At 44.3% G+C, this 12474-nt stretch overlaps 4 protein-coding genes across 5 annotated transcripts; 2 read left to right on the top strand and 2 right to left on the bottom strand.

Annotated features, from left to right (window-relative positions):
- Positions 1 to 49: 49 nt before the first annotated feature.
- On the bottom strand, positions 50 to 2082 carry LOC122620016 (uncharacterized protein CG4449). The gene is made up of 7 exons (XM_043797281.1): positions 1779 to 2082; positions 1212 to 1723; positions 1035 to 1157; positions 873 to 973; positions 639 to 817; positions 363 to 579; positions 50 to 304 (listed from the first exon to the last, which is right to left on the bottom strand). Exons 1-7 carry the CDS (start codon positions 1834 to 1836, stop codon positions 214 to 216), a joined length of 1281 nt encoding a protein of 426 aa, XP_043653216.1. The 5' UTR covers positions 1837 to 2082; the 3' UTR covers positions 50 to 213.
- Positions 2083 to 2184: 102 nt separating this feature from the next.
- On the top strand, positions 2185 to 5667 carry LOC122620015 (transcription elongation factor B polypeptide 3). Its single transcript, XM_043797280.1, has 8 exons — positions 2185 to 2583; positions 2882 to 3469; positions 3524 to 3916; positions 3972 to 4186; positions 4244 to 4338; positions 4394 to 4593; positions 4659 to 4950; positions 5011 to 5667. The coding sequence occupies exons 1-8, from the start codon at positions 2503 to 2505 to the stop codon at positions 5088 to 5090; spliced, it is 1944 nt and encodes a 647-aa protein (XP_043653215.1). The 5' UTR covers positions 2185 to 2502; the 3' UTR covers positions 5091 to 5667.
- Positions 5668 to 6012: 345 nt separating this feature from the next.
- LOC122620014 (transcription initiation factor TFIID subunit 5) lies at positions 6013 to 8834 on the bottom strand. The gene is made up of 5 exons (XM_043797279.1): positions 8575 to 8834; positions 7220 to 8514; positions 6847 to 7147; positions 6442 to 6788; positions 6013 to 6384 (listed from the first exon to the last, which is right to left on the bottom strand). Exons 1-5 carry the CDS (start codon positions 8731 to 8733, stop codon positions 6255 to 6257), a joined length of 2232 nt encoding a protein of 743 aa, XP_043653214.1. The 5' UTR covers positions 8734 to 8834; the 3' UTR covers positions 6013 to 6254.
- A 306-nt stretch (positions 8835 to 9140) lies between these two features.
- Positions 9141 to 11257, top strand: LOC122620960 (peroxisomal membrane protein 11C). 2 transcript variants are annotated; one of them, XM_043798659.1, is made up of 3 exons: positions 9141 to 9309; positions 10399 to 10823; positions 10891 to 11257. In XM_043798659.1, exons 1-3 carry the CDS (start codon positions 9241 to 9243, stop codon positions 11096 to 11098), a joined length of 702 nt encoding a protein of 233 aa, XP_043654594.1. In that variant the 5' UTR covers positions 9141 to 9240; the 3' UTR covers positions 11099 to 11257. The 2 variants fall into 2 exon arrangements, with proteins under 2 accessions (XP_043654594.1, XP_043654595.1); XM_043798660.1 differs by lacking the exon at positions 9141 to 9309 and adding an exon at positions 9331 to 9752.
- Positions 11258 to 12474: the final 1217 nt, after the last annotated feature.

Genomic DNA, 12474 nt, shown 5'->3' with positions numbered 1-12474 from the left:
CAACGAACGAAAGGAAGAATTTCCTTAGATTAAATAAAACTATTTTTTATTTTACACTTAATACAATCTATTGGGGCTAAAGGAAAGTAGAAGCATTCAATCATACATAGACACTTTTAACAATAAAATACTATAACTAGAAATCTTGCACAGCAATAAGCTTTTGGTTAATAACATTATAATAATTGCTTTTAAGAAAATTGCTAAAAAAATTTAAACCTTCATCTTAAGATCTATAACTTCGTTGCCCTCCATATCCTGGTTTTTGGGCGTATCCTCCGGATCCAGCAACTCACCGTCAAAACTGAAAGCAACTCCAATTCAGTGGATTCTATCTACTTTTCACAGATTTTAATACTTACAATAACTTAATGAGTCGGGCATCACAGTTCAGCTCCTCAGCACACTTGATATATAACATTTTGAAAGTATCCTTTTTCTTCATGGGCATCACCAAGGGATTCTTCCATTTATCCGCCTGGACTTTGACTTGAAACTTTTTGGGTTTCCTGCTAAGAGCTTCTGGATTGTTGTCATTCTTGGCAGCTACGTTATTATGGGACTTGGTTGGATGGCCAGCTGTTAAAAAGGTTTGTAATTTACAAAAACAAATATAATTATGAACAGAGGACACCTACTGAGCGTGTGAAATGATTTGAGACCAATGCTGTGAGGCGTATCCTCGGGTCCCACGAAGTTGTAGTACATATCCACCGAAATATCATTCTCATCTACCCCATTGCGTGATGCCACTTCCTTGAACAGATGCTTGAACATTTGATGCTGCCGCAATTTATACATCTGGATCTCGCCAAGCCTGCGTATAAATATTTATATTAATCGTGCAATAAGACCAGTTTGTTATCACTTACCAAGACAAAGCTACTTCTATGGTGGGATTGGCATTGTCAAAAATATTTTCTTCCTCAACGGCAGCAGGTGCTTCAGCCTCGCCTTCAGAGTCGAGATTAACCTAAGAACATAGTTTATTATTAGCCTTATTGGGTAGCATTAACTCCTTTGTAAGGACTTACAAAGCCCTCCACTCGCGGAGCCACCGCTGAAACCAGATCAATGCTGTCCACCACCTTGGAACGGGCTGCAACTTCGGCCACCGTCCGCCGTCTGCTGATGTTTTCGTTGTTCTTGTTTAAGCTCTACAAAGATGTTATGTAAATACCTAAGATCTCTATTGGAAATTTCCAACTTACAGCCACAATGTTTGCCAATGAGGACACCACTGAAGCGGACACAGTTTCCACGTTGATGATTGTCGATGATGTTCCCTTTTTTCTACCGCGCTTTTTTGGTTTCACCTGTGTGGGCTTATCCACAGTGGCTGCCACAGTTGGTGGCGCCATTTCCGCCTTATTCAGCGATGACCGCGTGCGTCTGGCCACAGGACCAACATCATTTTCTTTGGCATGCTTCTCCACATCCGCGGCATCGTTGGCATTTTTCTTTTCCATCTCCAATATCAACTGGGATACCGGTGACAGGGAGCGCTCGGTTCTCTCATCCTTTTCTGGCTCCACAGCCTCCTGTTTTTTCTGTTTCGGAGGCGAAGCACCATCCTCAGTTTTCTGTGGCTTTTCCCGCGTCGCTGCAGGGGGCTTGCGTTTGCTGGTCTTATTTGATTTCTTGGGGATGTCTTCAATGAAATCGTAGTCCACCTCCTTGGAGAAGGAATCATTGCTAAGGTTGTAGGATTCCTTGGGCAAAGCTGGCAAAGGGAAGGTGTAAGTTAAAAGCATGTATTTCTTCAGTTTAAAGCCTACCTTTTACGGGAAAACGCTTGCGAGCAGCACTGAATATATCGCAGTCGTCGTCGGACATCTTGGGCACCCAGTAACACTCACTGATTATCCTAGGTTCTTAAAAGTAAAGGCGCCAAAACAATGATTATCTCAAACCAAAACCAAAAAGACGCCAAATGGAATCAGCTGTTGGAAGGACAATCGATAAACGATAACAATGGTGACCAGAGTAGCCGCATAACACGTAAACACGATCAAAATAATTCTAAAGTAGTAAAACGTAACTAACAAGTAATTTAATTTTATTTCTAGTTTGTAAAGATAATTTAACAAAAGTAGATTGAATTCAGCAAATGTTTGTACAAGCCTACTGTCACGTAGAGCAACTCTGGCAGACAGCTGGTTCAGCCAGTGTTGACAAACGCCACGCCGTCAAAAGCAAATCTCATTTAGTTTCCAACGCTGCTGGCCTGGCAAAAGCAAAAGTCGAATAAATTGTTATAAAGGCCCGTAATGCTGTTGAAAATAACTTAAAACCAATTGCCTCACGACCGGAGGCATCTACGCGTGTGTGTGTGTGTGTGCGCACTTGTGCCTGTGCGTGTGTAGGCCCGTGCGTGCGTGTGTTTACCTCGATTCCCTGAAAACTGAAAGTGTGAAAGAAAACTGGAACAGACGACAAAGTCTGCCTGCGTGCCATTTTTTTTTTCATTTAATTTCGTGCGGAATTGCTTGAGACGACGCGATGGCCTCCACCAGCAATCTGGTGGACGTGGTGCGCCACTACCAGCGCAGCATTGAGAAGCACGGCGAGGACGAGCAACGGGTGAGCTATTACTCTCTGTTCGCATCGCATTCGCATCCCTTTGATCCCTTGCTTACAATCGTCTTTTCAATGAATTCCCTCATTTTCCTAGCCATGTACCCTCACCCCTATGTACCTGACCTGACCTGGCTTTCCCTTACTTAACCTTGTGAAATTTGCATACATATGTACCCCCGCCAAGGTCACTTTTCGCGACTTCAAGTCGCTCTTCTTTTCCGCTGACCTTTCACTCACTCGCACGTTCTTTTGCTAATCGTTCTAAAACACCTCTTTCGCTACCTGCTCTAACGCCGAGCAGCTGCTGCACTGCATCACCAAGCTGTTCAACCTGCCGATCAAATTCGAGCACCTGCAGGAGACGGGAATTGGCAAGACGGTGAATGCCCTGCGCAAGATCAGCGGGGAAGTTGGCGTGGCGGCCAAGACGCTGGTAACCAAGTGGAAGGCCATGGTGGCGGAGGAGGATCCTTCGATCGCAACAACGCCCACAGCCAGCAACAACGAGGAGGACTCGGGCAAGTCCAAGTCCAGCGATGAGGATCCCGATCAGGAGAACAAGGGCAGCAACTCATCCAGCGGCGAGGACCTGAACACCAGCAAGCACAAGTCAAAGCATGCCAAGAGCTCCAAGCATGAGCATAGCGGCAGCAGCCGATCTCACTCCAAGAGCAAGTCTGACTCGGATAAGAAGCACAAGAGCAGTCGCCACGACAAGTCCAAGGATAGAGACAAAGACAGGGAGGGCCACAAGGAGGCCAAGGAGCACAGAGAGAAGAAGTCGAATGGCGAGCACAAGTCAAAGGATTCCAGCAAATCCAGTAGCAGTCACAAGAGCAGCAAATCCGAGAGCCACAAGAGCGACCACACCAAAAGCAAGCACGAAAAGGTAAGCTTTCCTTGTGATCAAAGCAAGATGATCTCTTCATACGATATTTTTCAGGACAAGACTTCGCACAGCGAGTCAAAGCAAGACAAGGACAAGGACAAGGAAAAGTCGAGCAAACACAAGTCATCGTCCTCCAAGTCATCGAAGCGCTCCCATAGTCCCCAACGCCACGAGGACGAGTCCCAAAAGGCCAAGATACCAAAAGTCAAATCGAAGTCTGAGGAAGATTCCGCTGATGGTTTTGACTCCAGCATGGGTGCCAATTTTGACGATGTTCTTGGTCTGCTCAACATGCCCATGAGCAGCAAGAAGAGCAGCAGCAACAGCAAGAGCAAGTTTGTCGCCAAGCCAACTACAGCCCCTTCCTCGTCAGTTTTGACAGCACCCGCGACTGCTGGATCATCCAGAGAGGCGTTCTCCGCCAGCACTCGACCGACTTCCACCAAAGTAATTAGTATAAATTAAGTTTTAAGAGTCGTGTTAACACATGATCATTCTTTAGAAACCCGAACTGCTGGCATCGACGGCTAAGCTGGAGCCCTTGGATCCAAACATTGCACTAGAACTGCCCACCATATCCAATAATTACAAGCCATTGCCGCTAAATCAGACAGTTATGGACGTCGTCTTTAATCAGGGTGGCTCACATAAGGCGCAAGCATCACGTTTTAATGAGTCAGAAGCTCTAGCGCAGGGCATCTCCTCCAAAACTATGCGGTGAGCTGGGATTTTATAATGCTTTGCACAAAGTATTTCAACTTTCCTTACTATTAGCACCAAGATCTACTCGGGTGTGAGAACTGGTCAAATTCTGCAGGTACCTTCCCTCTTTGATCTCTGCACCCGCGTGCTGCAAAAGAATATTGATGGTAAGAGCTCACTAAAGGACATCGAATGTAGATAACCATCTTTATCATTTTTCAGCATTGGAGTATACGGGCGGTGTGCCGTTTGAGGTCCTTCGTCCCGTCTTGGAGCGCGCCACTCCCCAGCAGCTGCTCAACTTCGAGGAGTACAATCCTTATTTGATGGATGACAGTGATGTCCTGTGGCAGCAGCATGTCCAACGTCACTGCCGCAGTCAGCGCCGTGAAGAGATGGAAACGTGGCGCGAAATGTTCCTGGTAGAGACACATTACCCCTCTGTTAATAATGCATCAACTAAGCCGGCTACATTATTTCCTTCTAGCGCTGCCAAGAGGAGAAGGATCGCAAACTTAGCATTCTGGCCGAGAGCATCAAGGCATCGCAAAAGATCAGCGAGGCGCCTGTACGCAAGACCCAATTGGCCTTTGTGGACTCAATGGTGAAGCCGCCGCGCAGTGTGCAACGCAAGCAAGAGCAATATGGAACCAAGGGCAAACTCATTGCCACTCCAGCCGCCCGAGTGGCCGCCCTGTCCAGCGTGACTCCAAATGCAGCCAAGGTGGGCGATGCCCGACTACGTGTGCTGGCCGCTACAAGAGACACGGCCCAAGTGGGTAAGTATTCTAATGATAGAGGTGAAGATGGATACTTACGTATTATTCTTTATTGAAAAGGAGCTGGTCCAGCGCGTTCTAAGAAGGCACCTCTAATGGCGAAGACCTTGCAGTTTATGCGCGGACGTCTTAAGCGATAGATGCGTTTATACTTGTTAGCTACAATCTTATACTCAACTTATTCAGCGACAACTTAAGCAGCAGCAGAAGCAGCAACCTTGATCTATGAGGCATTCACGGTGGGATTATCTCCCAACTTAATTGGCAAGAACTTTTGGTTCTGCATAACAAGACACTGTGATACTAGGCCTTCAGCTACCCAGTGTGCTGTGGAATGCGAATGCTGCTGTCGACATGCGTACCATATGCATGCTATTTATTATTTATTCATGTTCTCCCCACTTTCATTACGCTGTATAAGTATCTATATGTAAGCGAACTGGATAAAGATAACGTATTTGTTACATCCCGCTGGGTCGTAGACAAGCTCATTTAAATAAGTTATGAAATTTGATTATACATAGTTGTTCAATTGATTAATTGCATGTAACCTACGATCAGAAGACTGCTGATCACTCCAACATTATTTAAAATTAAGTTCAATGTTCTTTTGTCCAAAAGGGCTGTGCGTATGTCCAAAATCATAGAGGTTCCAAGCTAAATAATTGTATATAAATGTATGTTACACAATCCTAAACCTATATGGAACTACCTAAATTATTGAAGAACAGTCAAATGTCTTTAAATGCATCGCTATTTAAATCCAATCTAAAAGTTCTATATTTAGTTTGATACTTATAGATTTATTTAGTTATGCAAATTTTTAGTTTTGGGTGAAATGTTCATATTATATTTAGAAAAAAATTACTTTAACTGCACCATCATATTTGTTATAATTTTAGAATATTAGGTAAAATACAAAATTGAAATTCGATTACTCTGAACTGTAATGCTCGTCTTACTTTTAGTATTTACAAATTTTTAACACTCATTACTTATGCCATGTCTTTGTTTTGAAAGAAATTCTTTAGCTGTGACCAGTAGGCGATGCAGTTAAAGGCATTACACTGTAACCAACTCGTTTTATTCCACTAGAAAGCTAATAGAAACAAAACCACGTAGCTTTCAAAGATCAATCTTGTTTAACGACATCACGGATTGTTGTATCGAGAGAATTATTCATATAAAAGAGTTGTTTCACACGGTAGTAACAATAATATTATACAGACTTATTACAAATAAATTATTTTCAAACATAAGTCATTAGAAAGTCAAAATTCGGTCTGCACCTCTATCCATTTTCTTCAGGTGCCGATGCAGTAAAGCGTCTTGCTGGTCCCGTAGAAAACATCGACCAAGCGCTGGCAGGAACTATTGAGAGTAAGCACACGATTCGTTGTAGCTGATGACGAGCTTCCAGCACTACTGTTGTCGCTGTGGAGCAAACATAAATAAGTACAAATTGCAACGTTGTTTCCACAAATAGCTAACCTCATGGGAGACAGTTTCTTGATGTCCCACAATCGCAGTGTACCATCGTTGCAGGCTGTGGCCAAGTGCCTGTTGTGCGTGCTCCAGGAAAGAGAACTTATGCTCGCCGAGTGATCCTTGAGCTCAGCCAGCTGTGCTCCGGCGGCCAAGTCGAATATCCGCACCTTCGTTTCCTCTCCGGCGGCGGCCAACATCTTTCCATCTGGACTAAAGGCCAGCTGGGTCACCGCCTGACGGCAGTCGGCAAAGACACGCATCAGTTTTCCGCTCGTTGCACACCAAAGACGGACGGAGTGATCTGCCGAACCAGTGGCTATATAGTTGCCATTCGGATGGAACGCAACGCACTGAAAACATTTTATTTGTAACTGCAAGTTCTAAGACATTTTAAGTTAAACGACTAACCTCAACATCCTGCGTGTGTCCAGCATAAATAATGAGCGCATGTTCTTTCTCTAGCGACCAGAGGCGCGCACTCATATCCTTGGAGCCCGTTACCACGTACTGGCCCACTGGACTTTCGTCCAAGCACCAAATTGGATAGTTGTGACTTCTGTATATGGCGGCGCAATGCAGGTTGTGGGCACGCCAGCACCGCATGGTCGCGTCCTTGGACACGCTGTACATGAGTGGGTAGTGGGCGGAGAAGCGCACACCGGTGACTCCTCTTGTGTGACCGCGCAGCTGCAAGCCGCCGTATTCGTTGCTAATTAAAATGAAATTTAGTTAATTAAAAGTGATAAATGAAACCAATACTGTACGTGGACGATTAACTTACTAGGAATTGTCGGTGTATTTGCAATGTCGCGCCCTGTTGCGTTCCCTTCTCTCCTCCTCAGAGCACTTGACATCCTCGTCGCCGCTGTTCTCTTCCGTCTCCTCCTCCTCATTCACGCAGTTGTTCAGCTCCCAGGGACACTGCATTTGCGGATAGCGTCTGTATAGGCTCTTGCCGCGGCAGTTGCTCTGGTTAAGCTGCCAAAGCTGTACGGCAGAATTGTCGAAGCCGCCCAACAGGTGGCACTCACTGGGATCCAGGTGGGCGGAGGTGAGGCCCCGCGAACGTTCACTGATTCTGAGAAATCGCGGCAACTCCACCTGCGACTTGAGTATCTGTTCAGTGGCCGATTTAAGGGTGTCCATGCACGCGTCTATATTCAATTGTGATTTGCTAGGCTCCGCAGATTCATCCTGATCTATCTCCTGTTTGATGTCTGTTTCTAGCTTTATGTTTGGCTCCTCAGCGGGTCGTTTTCGGTTTGACTTCTCAGCGACTGATTTGCTTGGTTTTATGTCTCCGCGGGTATTAAGGGATACTGCTGGTTTGGCCACCGCATCGTCCTCAGCATCCTCACCTTCCAGGTCATCCGTCAAGCCAAGCAGGTGATCCTCGCTAAAGGCGCGCTGCTCATTCTCCACTATATGGACATGCAGCCAGGTGTAGAGTAGGTTCATAATTAAAACATGGCCCCGCCGCTGGAGATAAACGCATATCCTATCCACAACTAGAGCTGTAGTATGTAGTTCGTACTTTGAAGATCGAAAATGAGCCACTGTGTCGTCCGACTCTGCTGCCTCCAGCCGTGTGTAGCCACTCAGGATCTGCACCAGGCGCATGAAGTAGTCCAGTTCCGTGTCGCCAGTGTCCTGGGCTTCCTTGGCGAAGCGTATGTTAAAAGTGGACTCATTGGCCGTAGTGGAGCAGCCGTTTATCTTGGTGGGCGGTGGTGCATCGTACATATCAACGGGGGCCACCAAGTGCGCGTATTTGCGCAACAACTCCACAGCGCCACGCGGTTCGCGAGCCTTGAGCAGATCCAGATAGAAATGACACAGCATGGGTCCATAAAAGCGCTTCATCTCCAGGCGCAGCGACTCGGCCTGGGCCTCCACGAACTGTGAGAACCGGCCAAACTGCTGGTCCACGGTGTGCTGGTTGTTGGTGATAACCTGGACATTTGAGAAGGTGAAGCTATTGCCGCCGTGCAAATCCGTGTCCAGCATTTTGTTGACCGCAAACTGCTGCTTGTTTTGCAGCAACAGAAAATCCGAGCGCCGAAATCGCTCGTTGCTCTACGGATTTAAATACTTTAACACTCTGTGGAATTGGATATTGGGGGATCCTTCACTTACCACGTAGTTTTTCTGCTTTAGCAAAAGGCCCACGGCGCAGCGTAGCAAATCGTTTTTGGAGGATGTCTTTTTGCTGCTCGCACTCGACTTGTTGTTATTGCTGTTAGTGTAGACGGGCGAGGCAGAATGCGCGTGGCTGCTGGCGCTGGGCAGGCTCATCGTTGCGTCTTATCCTCGCTGAAACCCGTCTTTATATCCGTATCCTGATCCCGTCCTGCAGTGCGTCCGATATGCGTTCGATTATAGTGCTGACAGTGGAGATGGGCTGTGCTATCGATATGCATTAATCGATTTTAGGCGGCTGCAACAGCTGTTTGTATCAAGTTTGTTTTCTTCAGTGCTGGCCATTTGGCTATTCATTTAGCTTTTAATTTTATAACACCATTGATAATTCCATAAGTTGATAAAAAAAATTTAAAAATATAAAAATGAGTTTACTTTTAAATAAGCTACAATACATTTGCCTTACATGTACAGTTTCTTTGGCTTTTTTTTTTTAGCTTATTCTCTAACTTGAGATAGCTAGTTTATTTGGCTTTCGCCATCACTGATGAAAGTCAGCTGTTTGTGTTGTTGGATTCCCGACCGCGCTTCGCAATTTCTTGTGTTTCAGTTCGAGTTTTTGCCTGATATAAAACAGTACCTGTTCTTGAAAAACGAGCCATTATGGGCAGTACTACAAAGTTTGTGAACGAATTCTGTGATATTATCGACTCCTATGGCGGGCGAGATAAGGTAACATAAAAGGGTGGAAACAACGCCCGCACCGAGTAAATTTCCAATTAATTGGCCACACACCTGTTTTGTTTACGTTTCCAAGCGAGTGTTTTAGCAAATTTAAAAAATGCATCGTGGCACATTGACGGGTTTCCATGTATTTCCGTTTTGGGGACTGGTCCATTGAGGGGCTCGATTGAAATCGAAACTGAACCAACAGGTTTTCCATGTTGTTGTTGTGGCATCGAAGTTGGCATTGGTCTGTGGGGGTCTCGAACAAGGAAACCACCGCAGTTTGGACCTTGCCTTACTTCTTTCATATTCGCAATGGATTATGTATTTCGCCTTGCGCTTATCAGTCGCAGTTCAGCGGCGATCGCGTCAAGATAATGCTCAATACTATAGCCGGCAAACCCTTAACCCGCTGCCAGATAAAGCGGATAATTCGTTATGAGCGAAAGGTTTGTTTGGCCCACAGCCCATCGGGAAACACGCGATCCACCCATTTTCACCACCGCCAGTTTGTATACCCTTTCAAGGAGTATATAAGGCTCAGGGAAAACAGAGATCTTGATTGATGTACTTACATATATTATTTTATCTAAAACAGTGATCGAAATTTTTTAGCAATGGTAAAATATTCATTAAAGCTTTGTTTCCATCGGATATTTACCTAAAAATATATATTTAATATATTATATGGCTGTAAGGTATTAGAAGTTCTCCCTTCTGAGTAGCGACATTAATACTTCACCAAATCGTATAATTAATTCATTGATGGCAAAGCAAGCAAACTGAACCACTAATGGGTAAACAATGAAACTATCCATAACCCATACCCATGCGGCAGGACGACCAGGAGCACTCCACTGGCGACCATCGAACGAGATGATTGTGGCATTCGTTGTATTCCTTTTATCGCTGATAGTATTTTATCTGTTTGTCACAACCAAGCAATTCCACAAATTGCAGGGCTGACTGGCGATTGGGGTCAGGTAGACGCAAAAGGTAAACAGCGATGCCAACTCTCGTGATGAAGTAAACACAAGGCTTAACAAAATGCGCAGAACAATTTTTTAATATACGAAATGAACTACCCTTTTTCAGGTGATGAAGGCATTGTGCTACAGTGCCAAACTGGTGGCCGGCTACCATGCCAAGCGGAATCCGGATCTCGCCAAGCGATACGCCACCGCCAGCTCCAAGATCTCTGGTGCGAGAGCCACCCTGCGCCTCATCGACGACATACCCATGATCCAATATGCTTTGGAGTATGGCTTGGGCGAGAATGAGCCCGATCGCGTGATGCAAGTGCTGGGTGTGACGGCCAACATCGTGGACTTGCTCTACTATCCCATCGAGAAGGTGTGTTGGCTGGCCGAGCACAAGATTGTGGATGTGAAGAATGCGGATAACTGGGACAATGTCAACTCCATATTCTGGGTTCTTTCGGTGTACCTTAACCTTATGAGGACAATGCGTAATTTTTCATTGAATCAGGACAAACTGAACCGAACGAAAAATGTAAACGAGTAAGTGGTCCCCTAAAAGTATAATGACTTTTCCAATGAAAACTAATACACCTTCCAAAACCCATAGATTGGACGTGAAAACGTTGACCAAGCACCGCCTGGAAATGGTGTCCATCGCTCGGATCTCACTCGACTTTGTGCACGCCGTCAGTACGCTGCCCAAAGGATATTTGTGGGGAGGCAAGCTGTCCACGCTGCAGGTGGGCGCTATAGGCACCTTATCCGCTGGCCTGGGCATCTACCAGATCTTTGCCAAGAGAAGACTGAACAAGTAGTCGCTGCGCCTTCGTATTTGCAATCCGTGTACTCGTATTTGTTGAACAGAATTTTAAGCTAGTCGGTAATCGTTTTTGTACGGCACTCGCAAGTGTGTTTTAGCCTGTAAGTCCTTTAAAGAAGCACAAAATACACGCTGAATAATGGTAGAACAAGAGTTTTTGGTCTGTGTGTCCTTTATTATCTGTTACTTCTTTTATTGTGTGTTGTTAGATTCCCATACATGTATGTCAGTTTGTGTATTGTTATTTTCCATTCGTAGCCAGCAAAATGTTTAACTTAATGTACAGGCTCTCGCTCCTTTATATTGTCAGCCCTCTGGCGAGGGTTCATTACCAGAGTTATTCGTATTATTTGTCGTTCACGCGAACGATTTGTCTGTCGGTTTAGCAGTCATTGTATACAATGTGTCTTAGGCATATTTAAAATACTCATATGTCTGATATTATACTCGTTATGCATGGTTTCAGTTTAAATACTTGGATTTATAGATTACATGAGGGACCGGGGAACAGTTACTCGGGCTGGAGCCCAAGATCTGACCAGTGGCTTTGGTTAAAAATAACATTCGTTAGTAAATATATTTTCATTGTACATAGTTTATTTGCTTGTTGTGTGTCGCAAGCGCATAAATATTAACAATTACTAGTTATTATCATTTTTAGTTTGCTCTTGCTTGACTGACTGCTTCCATTGGTAAGCTCTTTAGATGTACGAAGTATGAATGAAGTGGTGTTTATCATTTTATTTTAGCCTTTATGTTTGCTCTTTATGTAACGGGGTTCATTAAAATTCTTGTTATTTTGATATAGATATTTTTTGGGATTTATTAATTTTCGATAATATACCTAGCTACATGAGTTATATACTTTTTATACTTTTGTTATTGTTTGTTATTAGTATCATTGGATATTCGATCGAAGTTCTTCGCTTCACTTACAAAAAAAAAGCCTCAAAAAGTTCCCAAAAAGAGTTCATGCACTCAAAATATGTTCAACTTTGTTCCATTTGCTTTTATAGTTGTGTATCTGTATTTCTTTATAACCATAATGCAATTTGAACTCTTGCTCATAACAATATATAATAATTATTTAGTACATAAATAGGTATATATTCATATTTGTATGTATTTATATTGCATGAACAGTGGCCAAAGTTGATTGGTTGGGCTCCCAAATGTTTGTTCCAACTCTTTTCTACAGGAAAACTGTAAGATTTTCCAAATTGGGGATACTGTATATGCGGTAATCTTCCAATTTGGAGTACGGTTTTCCCATAGAGAAGAAGTGGGGACTTTTGTAGGCGCCTCCAAGGACTAAGGACCAACTGTATTAGGTATTTATGTACCAATTTACGTCTTGCATTATATATTTAT

The sequence above is a fragment of the Drosophila teissieri genome, chromosome 3R, assembly GCF_016746235.2.
Source record: "Drosophila teissieri strain GT53w chromosome 3R, Prin_Dtei_1.1, whole genome shotgun sequence".
NCBI lineage: Eukaryota > Metazoa > Arthropoda > Insecta > Diptera > Drosophilidae > Drosophila > Drosophila teissieri.
The sequence above is the reverse complement of the archived record's forward strand: the minus strand, read 5'-3'. Positions and strand labels throughout refer to the sequence as shown.

Bases quoted from the DNA above. Each gene is read 5' to 3' on its own strand.
- LOC122620016 (XM_043797281.1), bottom strand. From the start codon at position 1,836: ATGTCCGACGACGACTGCGATATATTCAGTGCTGCTCGCAAGCGTTTT. The intron at 1,158-1,211 runs GTAAGTTGGAAA...ACATCTTTGTAG, and splicing joins CATTGGCAAACATTGTGGCT to AGCTTAAACAAGAACAACGA. The intron at 818-872 runs GTAAGTGATAAC...ATTTATACGCAG, and splicing joins ATAGAAGTAGCTTTGTCTTG to GCTTGGCGAGATCCAGATGT.
- LOC122620015 (XM_043797280.1), top strand. From the start codon at position 2,503: ATGGCCTCCACCAGCAATCTGGTGGACGTGGTGCGCCACTACCAGCGC. The intron at 2,584-2,881 runs GTGAGCTATTAC...AACGCCGAGCAG, and splicing joins ACGGCGAGGACGAGCAACGG to CTGCTGCACTGCATCACCAA. The intron at 4,339-4,393 runs GTAAGAGCTCAC...ATCATTTTTCAG, and splicing joins GCTGCAAAAGAATATTGATG to CATTGGAGTATACGGGCGGT.
- LOC122620960 (XM_043798660.1), top strand. From the start codon at position 9,519: ATGTTGTTGTTGTGGCATCGAAGTTGGCATTGGTCTGTGGGGGTCTCG. The intron at 9,753-10,398 runs GTTTGTTTGGCC...ACCCTTTTTCAG, and splicing joins TAATTCGTTATGAGCGAAAG to GTGATGAAGGCATTGTGCTA. The intron at 10,824-10,890 runs GTAAGTGGTCCC...CAAAACCCATAG, and splicing joins CGAACGAAAAATGTAAACGA to ATTGGACGTGAAAACGTTGA.
- LOC122620014 (XM_043797279.1), bottom strand. From the start codon at position 8,733: ATGAGCCTGCCCAGCGCCAGCAGCCACGCGCATTCTGCCTCGCCCGTC. The intron at 8,515-8,574 runs GTAAGTGAAGGA...TTAAATCCGTAG, and splicing joins TAAAGCAGAAAAACTACGTG to AGCAACGAGCGATTTCGGCG. The intron at 6,385-6,441 runs GTTAGCTATTTG...TTTGCTCCACAG, and splicing joins AAGAAACTGTCTCCCATGAG to CGACAACAGTAGTGCTGGAA.